This window comes from Trematomus bernacchii, unplaced genomic scaffold (assembly GCF_902827165.1).
Source record: "Trematomus bernacchii unplaced genomic scaffold, fTreBer1.1, whole genome shotgun sequence".
NCBI lineage: Eukaryota > Metazoa > Chordata > Actinopteri > Perciformes > Nototheniidae > Trematomus > Trematomus bernacchii.
This window is the reverse complement of record NW_022987714.1, coordinates 5485781-5499215: the sequence shown is the minus strand read 5'-3', so window position 1 is coordinate 5499215 and position 13435 is coordinate 5485781. Positions and strand designations below refer to the sequence as shown.

Genomic DNA, 13435 nt, shown 5'->3' with positions numbered 1-13435 from the left:
TGTTTTATTTTCTCTTTTATATCTCCAGAAAATCCCACATTTGACTTATTTGACTAATATGTGAAATGTGTTGTTACCACTAGATAACACTATTTTCAAAATGTTACTACTTCAATTTTAAATTCAAGCCTCTCACATTAACTGTGGGCCCAGAGTTTGCCTCCCTCCGGTAGATTAAAAAAACCTCAGATTATTGCATATCACTGTAGGTGCTACAACATTCTTTACATTTATCTTTTTAAAAGATAATTCTGACATTGTTGACCAAGCAGGAAAAACATGGAAGAAAACTCATCCTGTATATGACTTTGCCTTGAATTTCCAAATGTATTACATCACGCTGAAACACATAATAAACAATTTTATGAATGAACTACATGCCAAAATGTTTGTTCCTAGTAGTTAATGTTTGCCCACTCTGTACACAACTCATTAAACAGCTAGATACTGATCATGTGTTGGCAAAATATTATGCTTTCAACATCACAAACATCTGGCACTCAATTATATTTGTATTTGTCTACCTTTATGGTTTGAAGTCAAAGAAGGTTATCTCAATATTTGTAAAATGTCTCACTATTCACTATTGAAAACACAACAGTAGATTAATGGTGTAGAACGAGCCTTTGTTTCATTCAATATAGTCTGTTCTCTCTATTAACGAAGGCTTTCCTTTACCTGTTTATCCCTTTAAAAACAAAAAACTTCAACATGTCAGTTATATAAATATTAAAACTCCTGCTTTAGATGAAAGCAAAGCATTTGCAGTCTTGAGCAATAGATTGACATTCATGAATGTGTGAATGGAATGACAATTTCAGTTAAAATACCACAAGCTGATAAAGACAACCTTTAAAATCACATTTTGAATATCATATCAACAGTACAGTATTTATACAAAATAAATTAGATCTACATAATAATGTCCATATCAATATTCCCCTTTTGTTAGTTAAGGTAGATATTTCCATCCGTATAACTTTTATGATTTACAATTGAATTACTTAATCTAACAATAGCAGGGTCTGCTTTTTCTGTACAATGTCAAGTGCATTTAAATCCGAACTGGACATTTATAATTCAATGGTGTCACTGCAAACACTCAGAGTGTCAATTTGTCTGCACACGTTGACAAACTCTGCCTGAACAGCCATATCCCATTCAAGCTGTTTGCTTTCACTCAGGTGTTTAGTCTCTGCCAGTTGTCCTGATCCACGACTGTCCTGGGAGGCTAAGCTCAGGGTTCGGTAGCGCCTGTGGTAAGACAGGTGGGGAATTGCTTGTGGGAGGCTGCTCTGAGCAAAGTTCTGACCCCTGTTTGCCCAGGAGTGCAAGCGTAGTTTTCCGTTCTCTTTGGGATTGCTGCACAGACCCTGGGTTGAACCAGAGACGCTTTCTTTCCAGTCCCATTGCTCTGGTGATATTGTTTGCTTGCAGTGAGATGTCAAAGAGCTTTGTGCCTGGGAAGCCCCTGATCTGGATAGGGCATTCTCTTGATCCGCATCACCACAGGAAGAGGTTCGGTAGAGGGCATTTTCCACAGAGCTAGGCCCTTGGTTAGACGCATCTTGGCTAGGAGAGCTCAAAGAGAGGCTGGAAGAAGCGTGATAGAGTCCTGGCAAACCAAAGATACTGTGAGAGAATATGGATTCACTGAACAGAGCCTGGTCAATGCTGCGGGACAGGTCTATGGGAGAAGGGGGCCGCAGATCCAGTGTAGTGTCTGCCTCCAGTTCCAGGCTATCCAGTGACGATAGCTGGGACTCAACTGCATTTTTATGCTTGTGCGGTGGGGTTGGGGGTGTAGGGAGTGGCAGTATGGTGATCTGGGTTTGTCTGGACTTGGAGACTAGCCCATTTCCAGTAGAATCCAGCATTGAGAAAAGAGGAAGTGCCTCTGACTGTCCTTTTGTGGAAACATCACAGACCACCAGCTTTTCTTGCTTACCTTGGGACCAAGTATCGTGAGAGGAGAGGATAGGCAAATCTGCACGTCCCTGAGAGGGCAGGGTGAGCCCTCGTGAAGGGGAGCTGCAGGAGAGGCGGGACCAAGACCCTGGTCGGGGACGAGTTATAGTCTTGATAGAGGAGTTACTGTGACAGAATATAGGGTGTGAACCAATAATTGACAAGCCCAGACACACCCCAACCTCACAGAGTCTGCAGCCTACCTGGTAACCCCACCAAGGCCAGGGCTGGAACCCATAGCCATCAACCCCTCCTAAACCAAGAGCATGCAGGATCCCATAAAACTGGAGGCCTCCACATCCTAACAAACACAACGAAGCTCCTACTCCAGCCCCTGCTGCCCTGCCCCAGTCCTCCACTTTGGCAAAGGGGCAACTCGCAGGTCGCATCCCTTCAGGAGATCCTCCACTCTCTTCGTTGTCATTCAGCCTGTAGATGTGTTTGGTGTTGAATTGCATCAAGCAGTAGAAGATTAGGTAGGAGCCAGAGAGAAAGATAGTAAGACATACAAACAAACCCTGAGGGAATAGCAGGATCACAAAGGGGAGGCTGTGGAAGAACTGAAGCAAGCCAACACACCCTAGAGAGACCCCAGAATACAACAGGGACATACACAGTAACAGGCAAGGTTTAGGCAAGGCTGTGAACGAGGTGGAGTTAGCAAGTGGGAGTGAAAGATGTGAACGGGAGCGCAAGGAAAGAAGAAGGAAAGCAAGGGAGAAGGCGGAAATCAAACAGGGGAAGGGCAGATTCGAGAGAAGCAGAGAGCTCAGAGGGAGAAGACGATCTTGGTGATTGTAAGCATCATAGAGCAAACAGAAAGCTTGGATCCCGGCAAATGCTAGGAGGAACAAGTGCAGAAGGGTGAAGTAGGGGCTTCCCGGAGGACATCGCAGGGGCAGGCCTAAAAGGCAAACTACAGAGATTAGGCCGAATACGGTAAAGACAGACCCCAGTCCATACACATGTGCTTCCCATGCAAATCCCCATGTGGCGAGGGCAGAGTTCCAGTCCGAATACAGAGGGACAAACAGCACAGGGCTGAGAGGCAGAGAGGGGCGCACGGACTCGTCAGGGGTAAAATCCTCCGGGTAGGTGGGAGTCCACGACTGGTTTGAAGGTTTGCAGATTGTGCCATTGGTGTTTGAGAGAGGCGGGTTATCTTCTTTGAGGTCATCTGTAAAGAAGTATAAATAAAGGAAACATTACCGACCTATTTGTTGTATCAACAGAGAACCACAAGGTAGACATTTTAAATGCACACATAACTGATGTTCTCAGTTGGCAAATGGCAGAAATCACCTGGGGAACTTCAGCAGGCTGATTATGACATTTTAATAATAGGGACATTCATTTACAAATGAACTAACCGATTGATACAGGTCAAAGTCAATTATACCCACAGTCTTTATTTTCCATAAAAGGGGAGAATTTGCCATGTTGGAAGTTAATCCATTATAAAACAGAGCATGCTTGTAACCGAGAATCTCTAACTGGGTCACAGAGAGAGTGGGAGCATGAGGAAGTAGTGTGTGTGTGTGTGTGTGTGTGTGTGTGTGTGTGTGTGTGTGTGTGTGTGTGTGTGTAACATAGAGAGATGTGTGTTGATTAGCCAGTATTGACCTCATTGCTGCTCTCATTCTGTGTGGCTATTATTAAGCACGGTCAAGAGGTGCTATCATATTTGTTACATACTTTATTCAAGAACAAGCAGTCATATTAAATGTACATAATGCACCTGTGATTGTGCAACTAATAAATAATGTAGGCACTTTATCTCTTGGAGGAAATCATTCAAAGTAAGCAGTATGGAGCCAACAGAACCATGCAGGGAGCCTTCTGGTTATAACTGGAATGTGTCCTATTTCTGATCCTCCATCATAAGTGAACTGATTGTGTCAACACAAGCAGAGATACATTCTAAGCACAGGATTTTGTCAGTAATATTTGATACATTTACTCATCAAACTGTAGATTTGGCTGACAATTGTGTCTGGTATTAAATGTGTAGGCAACTTGAAGAAGGCTCACTTCTCGCACAGTTCTGTCAAAGCCCTCCTCCCCTTATGATTGTGGACACAACACATCATTTACTTTGACAAGTGAGTGCCATCATTTGTGTGTGTTCAGTAAATACTGCAGATGTGCACCACATTATCTTGTAACCTTTGAGTGTGGGTAATAAAAACTGTCTGCAAAATAAAGGAAATGTTTTTATATCAACAAGATAGTGGAGGAATGAGTGGGAGAACCTGTGATAAAAGGATTGAGAGCGGAAGAGAGGGGAGAGAGGGTTTAGGGACAGTCGGGGAGGGATGTTTCAGGAGAGTGAACGCTCGGAGGAGTGAAGTGATGCAAACCATTCTGTGAATGTCAAATAATTGTGTCTGCAAGCAGAATACATATTGGAAACACTGCAGTCACACAGACCTGGAGTCTAGTGGATTTTATTTTAGGTATTTAATGAGACTATAAATCTTACCATTCATGATATAGGCTATAAGGGTTTGTTTAATCATGTTCAGTAAATCATGCATGCTCCAAATGCATTACATTTCAAGGCATGACTCTTACCTTTATCTTCTTCTATTCGGACCGCTCCTTTGTTTAAATGAAGTCCTGTAATATCAGTCATTCCATCTTTGCTCTCTGTCACTGGGACAGTCCCCTCTTGTGTCTCTCTCTGCCTGATACCAGGGCCCGTGGTCCATCTCCATGTGGCTGCTGTTGGAGTTGGGCGCTCAAGGCCAGGCCAAGGTCCACCAGAGACCGTTGTTGTGGAGTCGTGGCCTGATGGAATTGAGCCAGACAGAAGAAATGGTAACTGGGGGACAATCTTCTCATTCTTCGAAGCTGGGAAAGTCGGCCGATTCTCTCCAGTCCGTGTAAAATGCAAAGTAGATCCAGTACTCGTTTCAGCTGGCTGATACTTTGATGTCTGAGGTGGTACGCCTTCTGGTGATGGTCCTACTGGTTGTGTTCTCTCCTTGGAGGTCGTATCTTCTGTATCAGTAGGACTCAATATGACATGTCCCTTCTCCTTAGGAAACACATTAGATTTCTCTATGCTGTCCTGTAAATCCTCATATTCTCCAAGCACTCCTTGTCTATCTAACTCCTCAGATGACAATAAAGGCAAACTCGCAGGTAGACCCAGAAATTTGACATTCTCAGTCCTAAACATAGGATTCCTTGCTGCTAAAGTGAATCCATTATGTTTCTGTGGGAGCTTTGATAGATGCTGCACTGCTGTATCTGGCTGTTGTGTTTCCTTGACATTTTCTCCAGTAAATGCTATGACATGGAAAGAGAGAGGCAAGTAGAGGGGGAGAAGAAGATACAGATTCCACAGAGAGAACATGGTGAGGGTCTACAAACTCTACCGCAAAGTCACATGATGAAGGTTTCAAGGGATGTTGGCCTATCACATGTTTGACAGATCTTTAACCCCCGGGTATCTGAAGACCTGATGCCTGTGGGAGAAAGAAAGGTAACTCTCATTCAGGACACTATAAGTACAACCACATATCAAACATTGTGTATATGAATAGCTTGAATTTCTTCATGTTTCTAAAAACCTATACCCCCTTCATCTATAATGTCTTCTGACTTAAACACTGTACACACGTTACAATAAAAAGATTAATTCATAATAACAGCAAATACAAATCAATACGCAACTGCTTTCTTGTAGCCGGTCTCAGTTCAGCTTTCTTACCTCATCAATCCACTCTCTGCTGCATCCTCTTTAAACATATATGCTCCTCCATGTTGCTGCATGCCTGCAGTCTCTCTCTGCGTAGCGCTCTGTGTCCTTTCATACTCACTGTGCTGTGCCCCTCTTCTCTCCATCCGACAGTCAACACATGGGACGGACAGACCCCACCTCCCCGAGACAACCCCCGCTGTCCCACTCTCTGCCGCTGCACTGATCTGACAGCCTGTTTGCACAATCCCGTTCTCCTAAATGTGAGGCATCATACACACCACACTCAGTATCATCTCTTACTGCTGTCTCTGTTCATCACACCACTCACACACATCCCTCTGGTACGTTATAGGCTGCATGTGATATTCAGTATGAAAAAAGAAGTGAAGAGGAAGGGGGGAAAAAAGGAAATAAATATGTCATAGGGGCCATAACACGATCGTCAACCATCCGGCAGGCAGTACCCTGCACTGAGCGAACCAGTGCTACGGATCAATACATCCTATTGAGTTTAATCTACAACTGATGCTGTGCCCTTCCTATTAAAGTAGGCTTCACTCAGTTGGTGTCACAATCAGTATATGAGAAACGAGAAAATTCTCTTTGAATAGCAAACATGCGTAATGAATGCTAGTGGTTACTTGTGTGCATTTATCTGAACATCTTAATACACTTTTTGGCACAGAATTGCTTCCCTTATGTCTGCAATTACCACCTGTCACTTTGATGCAATGCCATTACTTGACATGAATGACAATTTTCTGGTTGTGCCATGTTACTCTCTTCTTTTATTTTCTTGTTCGTGTGTGCTGTTTTGCCAAATGAGGGGAAATCCAGTAGCCTCGTGGCCTAATTCAATTCTCGAGGACAGTCCTAAAATAGACACTGATCCACATACCTTAGGATGCATTTAAAGTCGGAGTTTAAAGCATATATTAACACTATGTGTCTGTGTGGCTGATGTAAGGATCTGAAAAGTTCTCCATAGGCCTTTGCTGAACTATCAGGAGACATTCATTTCTAAACCAGGATTAGTATTTGCGTGAATGAACATTGATTCTTCTTCCATCCAAATGATTTAGATACATTTGGATCAAACTGCATACCAAATCAGTTTGCCAAACATATATTTAACACAATATGCAAAAACAAACATTACAATTCTGCCTGCCAAGATTTCTGGCTGTGACTGCAAATACTACGCCCAATAATGAAGAGAGCAGTTTACCTACTGTCTCCTACATTTTCATCTTGCACAAGCTTCCTTTTTCAGGATTACATCTATTTACTCATAACAGTGGTATTCAGATGAATGTGAACAAAGATTGAAAGACAGTGAGGGCTATTTTAGATCATTTGAGACACTCAGTGATGAAGATAGCAACTTCCCCGAGGGGTGTGATTAACCCGCTGTCTGATGAGGACACAGGAAGGTGACAACCCAGCCGTAACTAAAGTGACTGTAAAGGAACAATGACAAGCCAAACATATGAGCTCAGTGAGGGACATGGGGCAATTATTGCAGCCACACACTTGCTATCTTAATTCTTTGGGCAACTGGTTTCTGTTTAGACAGGTCATACTCCAACAACACAAAGTCAGCAGGGATTGGGCTCCAGCTGGTAATGTGGCCAGTCAGGACAAGAAACAGAAACAAAGCTGCACAAGCAAAGATGAGGACGAAAACAAACCATGGCCATTGTTAGGATAAAGGGAGGATACAAAAACATTTACCTAGCCTTTTCAAACGATATTCCCAAAACATTTTCACTTTTTAAGTTTGTTACTGTAAAGGGTTAAGGGGTTAACAGACACAGTTATATTCTTGAATGACTTTGGATGCAAAGTCAAAGGAGAAAACGCAAGTGAATACCATGAGAATAAAATGCCACACTGGGAAGCCAGACATCAAACTTGTCCTTTTTGCATAGCGAATTAATAAAGATCTTCTAACAAACAATTTATATGAAACTGAAACTCGCTCAACACTACAATAACTTCAATTAAAGGTAGGGTAGGTAAGTTTGAGAAACCGGCACGAGATCGCTAGAATTTGAAAATACACAACCGGAGAAAATCTGCCACTTCCTTATAGAGCCCCTCCTCCAACACACACGAACGCGCACATGACCAATGAGGTCACAAGATAAGTTTGTGCACAGATGGAAGGCTGACAGGCCCCAGTGGTTCTCAAACTTTTTCTGTCAGGCCCCCCCTTTGGAGAAAAAAATAAAAGTCGGGCCCCCCCAACACAAATAGTCAGGCTCAGTGGCACCAGAGATTTATTTTGGGGGTGCTGTGGGGTAGCTTGACGTTTCATAGAGGGTGCTCAAACATTTAGGGTTTCCCATTAATGTACCTGTTGATACAGTGGAATTTTCTACTGCAACACTCCCCACACGCAAATACACAGTGTACCCGCGACTGTTACAATGAAGGCTCGATAATCAGCTCACGGCATATAGGTGTAAGCAGGGGTAAAGTGCTATTTTTATAAGTGGGGAGTGGACCTCACATAGGGGGGTCCGGGGGCAAGCTCCCCCGGGAAGATTTATTTTTAAATATTGAAGTTAAAAGCATCAATCTGGTGCACTTTGGGAGCAAAATGAAGAGATCTATGGATACATCTCTCAACACCCATATGAAACAGAACTGTAAACAGATTTACTTTTTCTTTATGGGTATTTTACAAATCACCCTTTTAAACTTTATTCTTTTTTAACTGTCATACAGTATTTCATACCTGTTTTTCATTTATTCTCTTATTTTTTTTATAACTATAATGATCATATAAACGTGTGCCTCGGAAATAATTGTTTACATTAATGGTGACCAAAACGTTTGAGACCCACTGAGATAACTTAGACTAAAGTTAACTATCTAAACACTGAGAGAGTCCTTTAGTTCACCGAGTCTCTCAGTCTGACAGGAGAGGACTCTCCTCCACTTTGTTGTTGAAAAAATTCCTTATATCCGTTATACCCGGATTCACCCTTGTTCGAGCAGACAGGGATGCGAACTCGGGGAAAACCAGAGGAGGCGGTATTTGTGTGTATATTAATGATCTGTGGTGCCGATCATACTCAGTAAAATGTAAAACCTGCAATCCCAACGTAGAAATTCTCGGCATGACGTTAAGACCCTTTTATTTGCCTAGAGAATTCGGGTGTATTTTACTGTTTGTTGTTTACGTGCCTCCCAGCGGCAGAGGACACTGTGTTCACGAGCTGCAACTCAGCCACCCCCATGCACCGGCAATAGTGCTCGGGGACATGAAGCAATGTCGCCTGGAGACTGTGTTACCTGGGTTCCAGCAGTATGTTAGGGATCACACCAGAAAAGACAATATCCTGGACAAATGCTTTGTTAATGATAAAGGAGCCCATGTGTCTAAATACAGACCACCAATACTGCACTCTGATCATAACGTTGTGAATATGATACCAGTGTATAAGACCAAACTGAAGGGAAGTCAACCAGAAAAGAAAGTAATAAGGACATGGACAAATGAATGTAGGGAACAGTTGAAAGCCTGTTTTGATTGGACAGATTGGGACATTTTTCAGGAAGGTTCACTAGATGAAATAACTACTGTTACCAAAGACTATATTAACTTCTGTGTTCCCACTAAAGAAATACAAATCTATCCAAGTAATAAATCATATGTGACTAAGGAAAAAGTTATAAAAACCAGGAAAATAGCTTTCAAAAACAAAGACTATGGAGCACTTAGACAGAGAAAGAACTGAAAGTCAAATTGAGGGAATCAAAACTGGCACTGATACCCCTTTCACACCGGCGCTTTTCCAGCTCCTGCTGGGAGCTAGAGCCTGAAAAGCGCCGGTTTTTCCTGTTCACACCGCAGCGGCGGCGCGTCATAGCTCCGGAATGCGGTTCACTTCCAGCTCCAAAAAATTGTCGGTCCAGAGGCAAGAGCTTCGGAGCTATGACGCGGCGTCGCTTACGTCTCTTACGTCGAGGCGTGCAGGAAACCTTACTTTGACCATCCGTTCGCTGTTATTGATCATTGTGGAGATACATGGGCTGTACAGGTTGTCATGTCCGACTATCAGAAGTAGAATCATAATGAAAAATACGCCGGTAAAATGTGCCTATAGGAAACGGCTTAGCAAGTAGTCAGTTTAGCTTCGGTTGCTATGCTAACATCACCCATGTTATACCAGAGAAACTTTCATAACAGCGTTGTGATGCCAAACAGCGTCAATTCAGACTGACACCAAACAGCGTCAATTCAGACTGACACACATTCACTTAAGGGGAACTGGGGATATGTATCAGCTGCTTGTGTGACAGTCAGACAGTGAATACTTTAGAGCCGTGTCAGCTAACCCGGAGCTAACGGGAGAATAAACTCCCGTGGAAGAGCAGCCAGCACTGCAGCGGTCGGTAAATGCCGCTGAAACACATTAATAAACAATGAACCACGGCACTCTGGAGAAAAGTATAAGGTTGGAGAAGTCGTTATTTAATTTAATCTGGCTTCGTATGATTAAAAGCAACACGATCATCGACCCGATGCAGTCCCCGGCCCGTTGTTGTTGTGGGAGAAAATCAGCGACGTAAACTGTGACGTCATGACGCAGCAGCGGCAGCTCTGGGCAGTGTGAACAGAGCGGGAGCTGAAAAGGGAAACGGGAGCTGAACCAGAAAAGCTCTCGCGAGGAGCTAGAAAGGGAAAAGCGCCGGTGTGAAAGCCGCATGTTACAGAGAGCTTTTGGGAAATGCTTTTAAAGCCAAAGACCCCAAAAAAGTGTGGGACACCATGAGAACCATGACAGGAATGACCTCTTCAGCTAAACCTATTGTGACGGACAAGACATACCAATTTGCCTATAAGCAAGGGGGTGGTACTGTTGCTACTCTGGTTCATATCATTACTAAACATTTAGATAAATGTCACACCTATGCAAGAGCCCTCTTCCTAGACTTCTCAGCAGCATTCAACACAATACAAGCAGACATCTTGGTGTCAAAAATGGCCAAAATGGAAGTAAATCCATACCTGATTTACTGGTATGCCGCTTCCCTCACCAGTAGAGAGCAACTTGTGAAGGTTAACAAAACCCTGTCATCTGCCATCACAACCAATGTAGGGGCCCCCCAAGGCTGCGGGAGTTCACCTGTGCTCTTTACTAGCTTCTTTTAGCTTTTTTGATGACTTTACTGAGTCATTGTTGGTGATTTTAACATCCATGTTGACAACCCCCAGGACAGAGGGGCTAAAGAACTGTTTTGTGTTCTTGATAACTATGGACTGACTCAGCATGTGACGGAGCACACGCACAATAAGGGGCACACTCTGGACTTAATGATCTCAAAGGGTCTATCTCTGAGATTGTGGTGACTGATGTTGCACTCTCTGATCATTCCTTTGAGAGCTCTATTTCTGTTCACACAAATGTTCAAAAAGAGGTAACCACAAAGCGATATTTAACTGAAAACACTAGGGAAATGTTTACTCAGAATGTTTCTTCCACACTTGCCCCTGCTAACATCTCAGTAAATGAGCTAGTAGATCATTTTAATTCAAAAATAAAAAATGTTATAGATGCCATTGCTCCAACTAGGGTAAAGGAAGTGACTGGCAAGAAAATATCTCCATGGAGAAAGGCCATGACCGTGAGAACAGAAAAAAGAGAGTGTCGAAAAGCTGAACGCAGGTGGAGAAAAACAAATCTCCAGGTTCATTTTGAAATCTATAAAGAGAGACTTGGCTTTTATAATTTGGAATTGTAAATTGCATGACAGTCTTTCTTCTCTGACATCATTGCCGAAAACAAAAACAACGCACGTGCCTTGTTTGCTACCGTCGACAGACTAACAAACCCCACAGTGTCAGTAGCCTCTGAACTTCTATCCACCAGGGCCTGCAATGACTTTGCCTTTTTCACTGACAACATTCAGAAAATCAGACAAGCAGTCAGTGCCTCTGCATCAGGTACAGCAGATGTGTTGTCCCTGTGTCCACCTAAAATCAATTCAAACACCATGACACAGTTCCATCAGATTAATGATAAAAACCTAGAGGACATTATACAACATCTAAAATCCTCCTCCTGCTGCCTTGATATTATTCCAACAGGATTTTTCCAAGATGTTTTTCCTTGCATGACCTCAGATCTACTTCACATAGTAAACAAGTCTCTTCACTCAGGTGTTTTTCCACAGGCTCTGAAAACTGCAGTCATTAAACCGCTCTTAAAAAAAGAATAATCTAGATGCTTCAGTATTGAACAATTACAGGCCCATATCAAACCTCCCATTTCTAGGTAAAATCATTGAAAAAGTTGTTTTTCAACAGTTGAGTAATTTCTTGCATTTAAATAACTGTTTGGATGTGTTCCAGTCAGGCATTCGTCCAAACCACAGCACTGAGACTGCTCTTGTAAAGGTCTTCAATGACATCCACTTATGGCGCATTTCCACTGCAGGGCCTTGCACGGCTTAGTACGGTATAGTTAGGCCTTGGTAGGCTAGGCTCACTTTATGCTGCGTTTCCAATACAGTTTAGGAACTGGGGCAGTAACTATAGTAACGCAGAGTAGGCGGAGCCGTGACGTCATCTTCAATGTGAACCACAAAACCAACATCAGCCGTTAGCTGTTAGCCCTCAGCTCCTCATATCTGTTCAGAAACTAGACAGAAGTTAAACAAGTACAAACCACAGACTGTCTGTGTCATGGCGAATACAGTCACTGGTTTATTTATGTCTGTATAGGCCGTTCCGAGCTGAATAAGGGCGTCAAATGACGGCAAGACGCCCGCCTGGCGGAAACGCTGGAATTAGGAATATATTGTGATGAAGTGCACACTGACCTGAGCTCCAGGGGTCTCTCTGTTCTCCTCCATGCTGCTCATCAGCTGTCCTGATGAAGACCACAGAGCTGTTTCAGGTGGAAAACTGTCAGGAGTGAAGAGGAGGAATTCAAAGAGTTTATTCAATGATATGTTCTATTTCTAGATGCTTATATGTAGTGTTTTATCACATCATGTGCAGTGCTTGTCTTATCTATGTTGCTGTGACGTAAACATGTTCCAAATTGATCCATTTAGTCAATGTGATGCTAAGCAGAGGAGAAAATGATAGAAAGGTCAGACAGTTATTAACGTTACATGCAAATTACTTTAACCATTACGATAAAAAAGTTGGTTTTCTGTGTAAATTATTATTAATATAATACAAATATTTAGATATAATTCATCATAATCTGTGTAGCAACTTACATTCTAACTTACAGCTCACAGTTTGTTCACTTTTATTTCATTAAAATGACTTTATTCACATAGAAAGTGACATTAATGGTTGTTTGAACCACGGTTATAACGCTATCCGTGCCATTAACTATCACTAAGTTAACACAGAAAGCAAACATTAGCTAGTGAGACTGTTTAATGTACTCTATGTATACAGTATTTTCTGTATATTGTGTATTCTTTAGATACTCTAGTGATATGTGTCCTGTGTGTATACTTGCTGCTAATGCTTCATTTTTATTATATCTTATTGTATCTTTTAAATATGTTTAACTCGTGTAATGCCTGAAAACACTTCTGCTGTGACACAATCATTTCCCAGTTTAAGATAAATAATTATTTAAATAAAGTATATCTATTTATCTAATGAGCTAAACCGTCGCTTCGCTTAGCGTTAGCTGCTAACTGAAGAACCCCATTCATTTAAATGGGAAAAATGCTACGTCACGGTGAATGGCGATGCTAATAAGCTAGTTAGCATAT

At 42.4% G+C, this 13435-nt stretch overlaps 1 protein-coding gene across 5 annotated transcripts; it reads right to left on the bottom strand.

Annotated features, from left to right (window-relative positions):
• On the bottom strand, window positions 1-12930 carry LOC117491216 (proline-rich transmembrane protein 4). 5 transcript variants are annotated; one of them, XM_034141086.1, is made up of 4 exons: window positions 12515-12930; window positions 5796-5931; window positions 4543-5441; window positions 1-3145 (listed from the first exon to the last, which is right to left on the bottom strand). In XM_034141086.1, exons 3-4 carry the CDS (start codon window positions 5327-5329, stop codon window positions 1074-1076), a joined length of 2859 nt encoding a protein of 952 aa, XP_033996977.1. In that variant the 5' UTR covers window positions 5330-5441; window positions 5796-5931; window positions 12515-12930; the 3' UTR covers window positions 1-1073. The 5 variants fall into 5 exon arrangements, with proteins under 5 accessions (XP_033996977.1, XP_033996976.1, XP_033996974.1 ...); XM_034141085.1 differs by having other exon boundaries at window positions 5687-5931; window positions 12515-12929; XM_034141083.1 differs by having other exon boundaries at window positions 4543-5931.
• Between the last annotated feature and the right edge of the window lie 505 nt (window positions 12931-13435).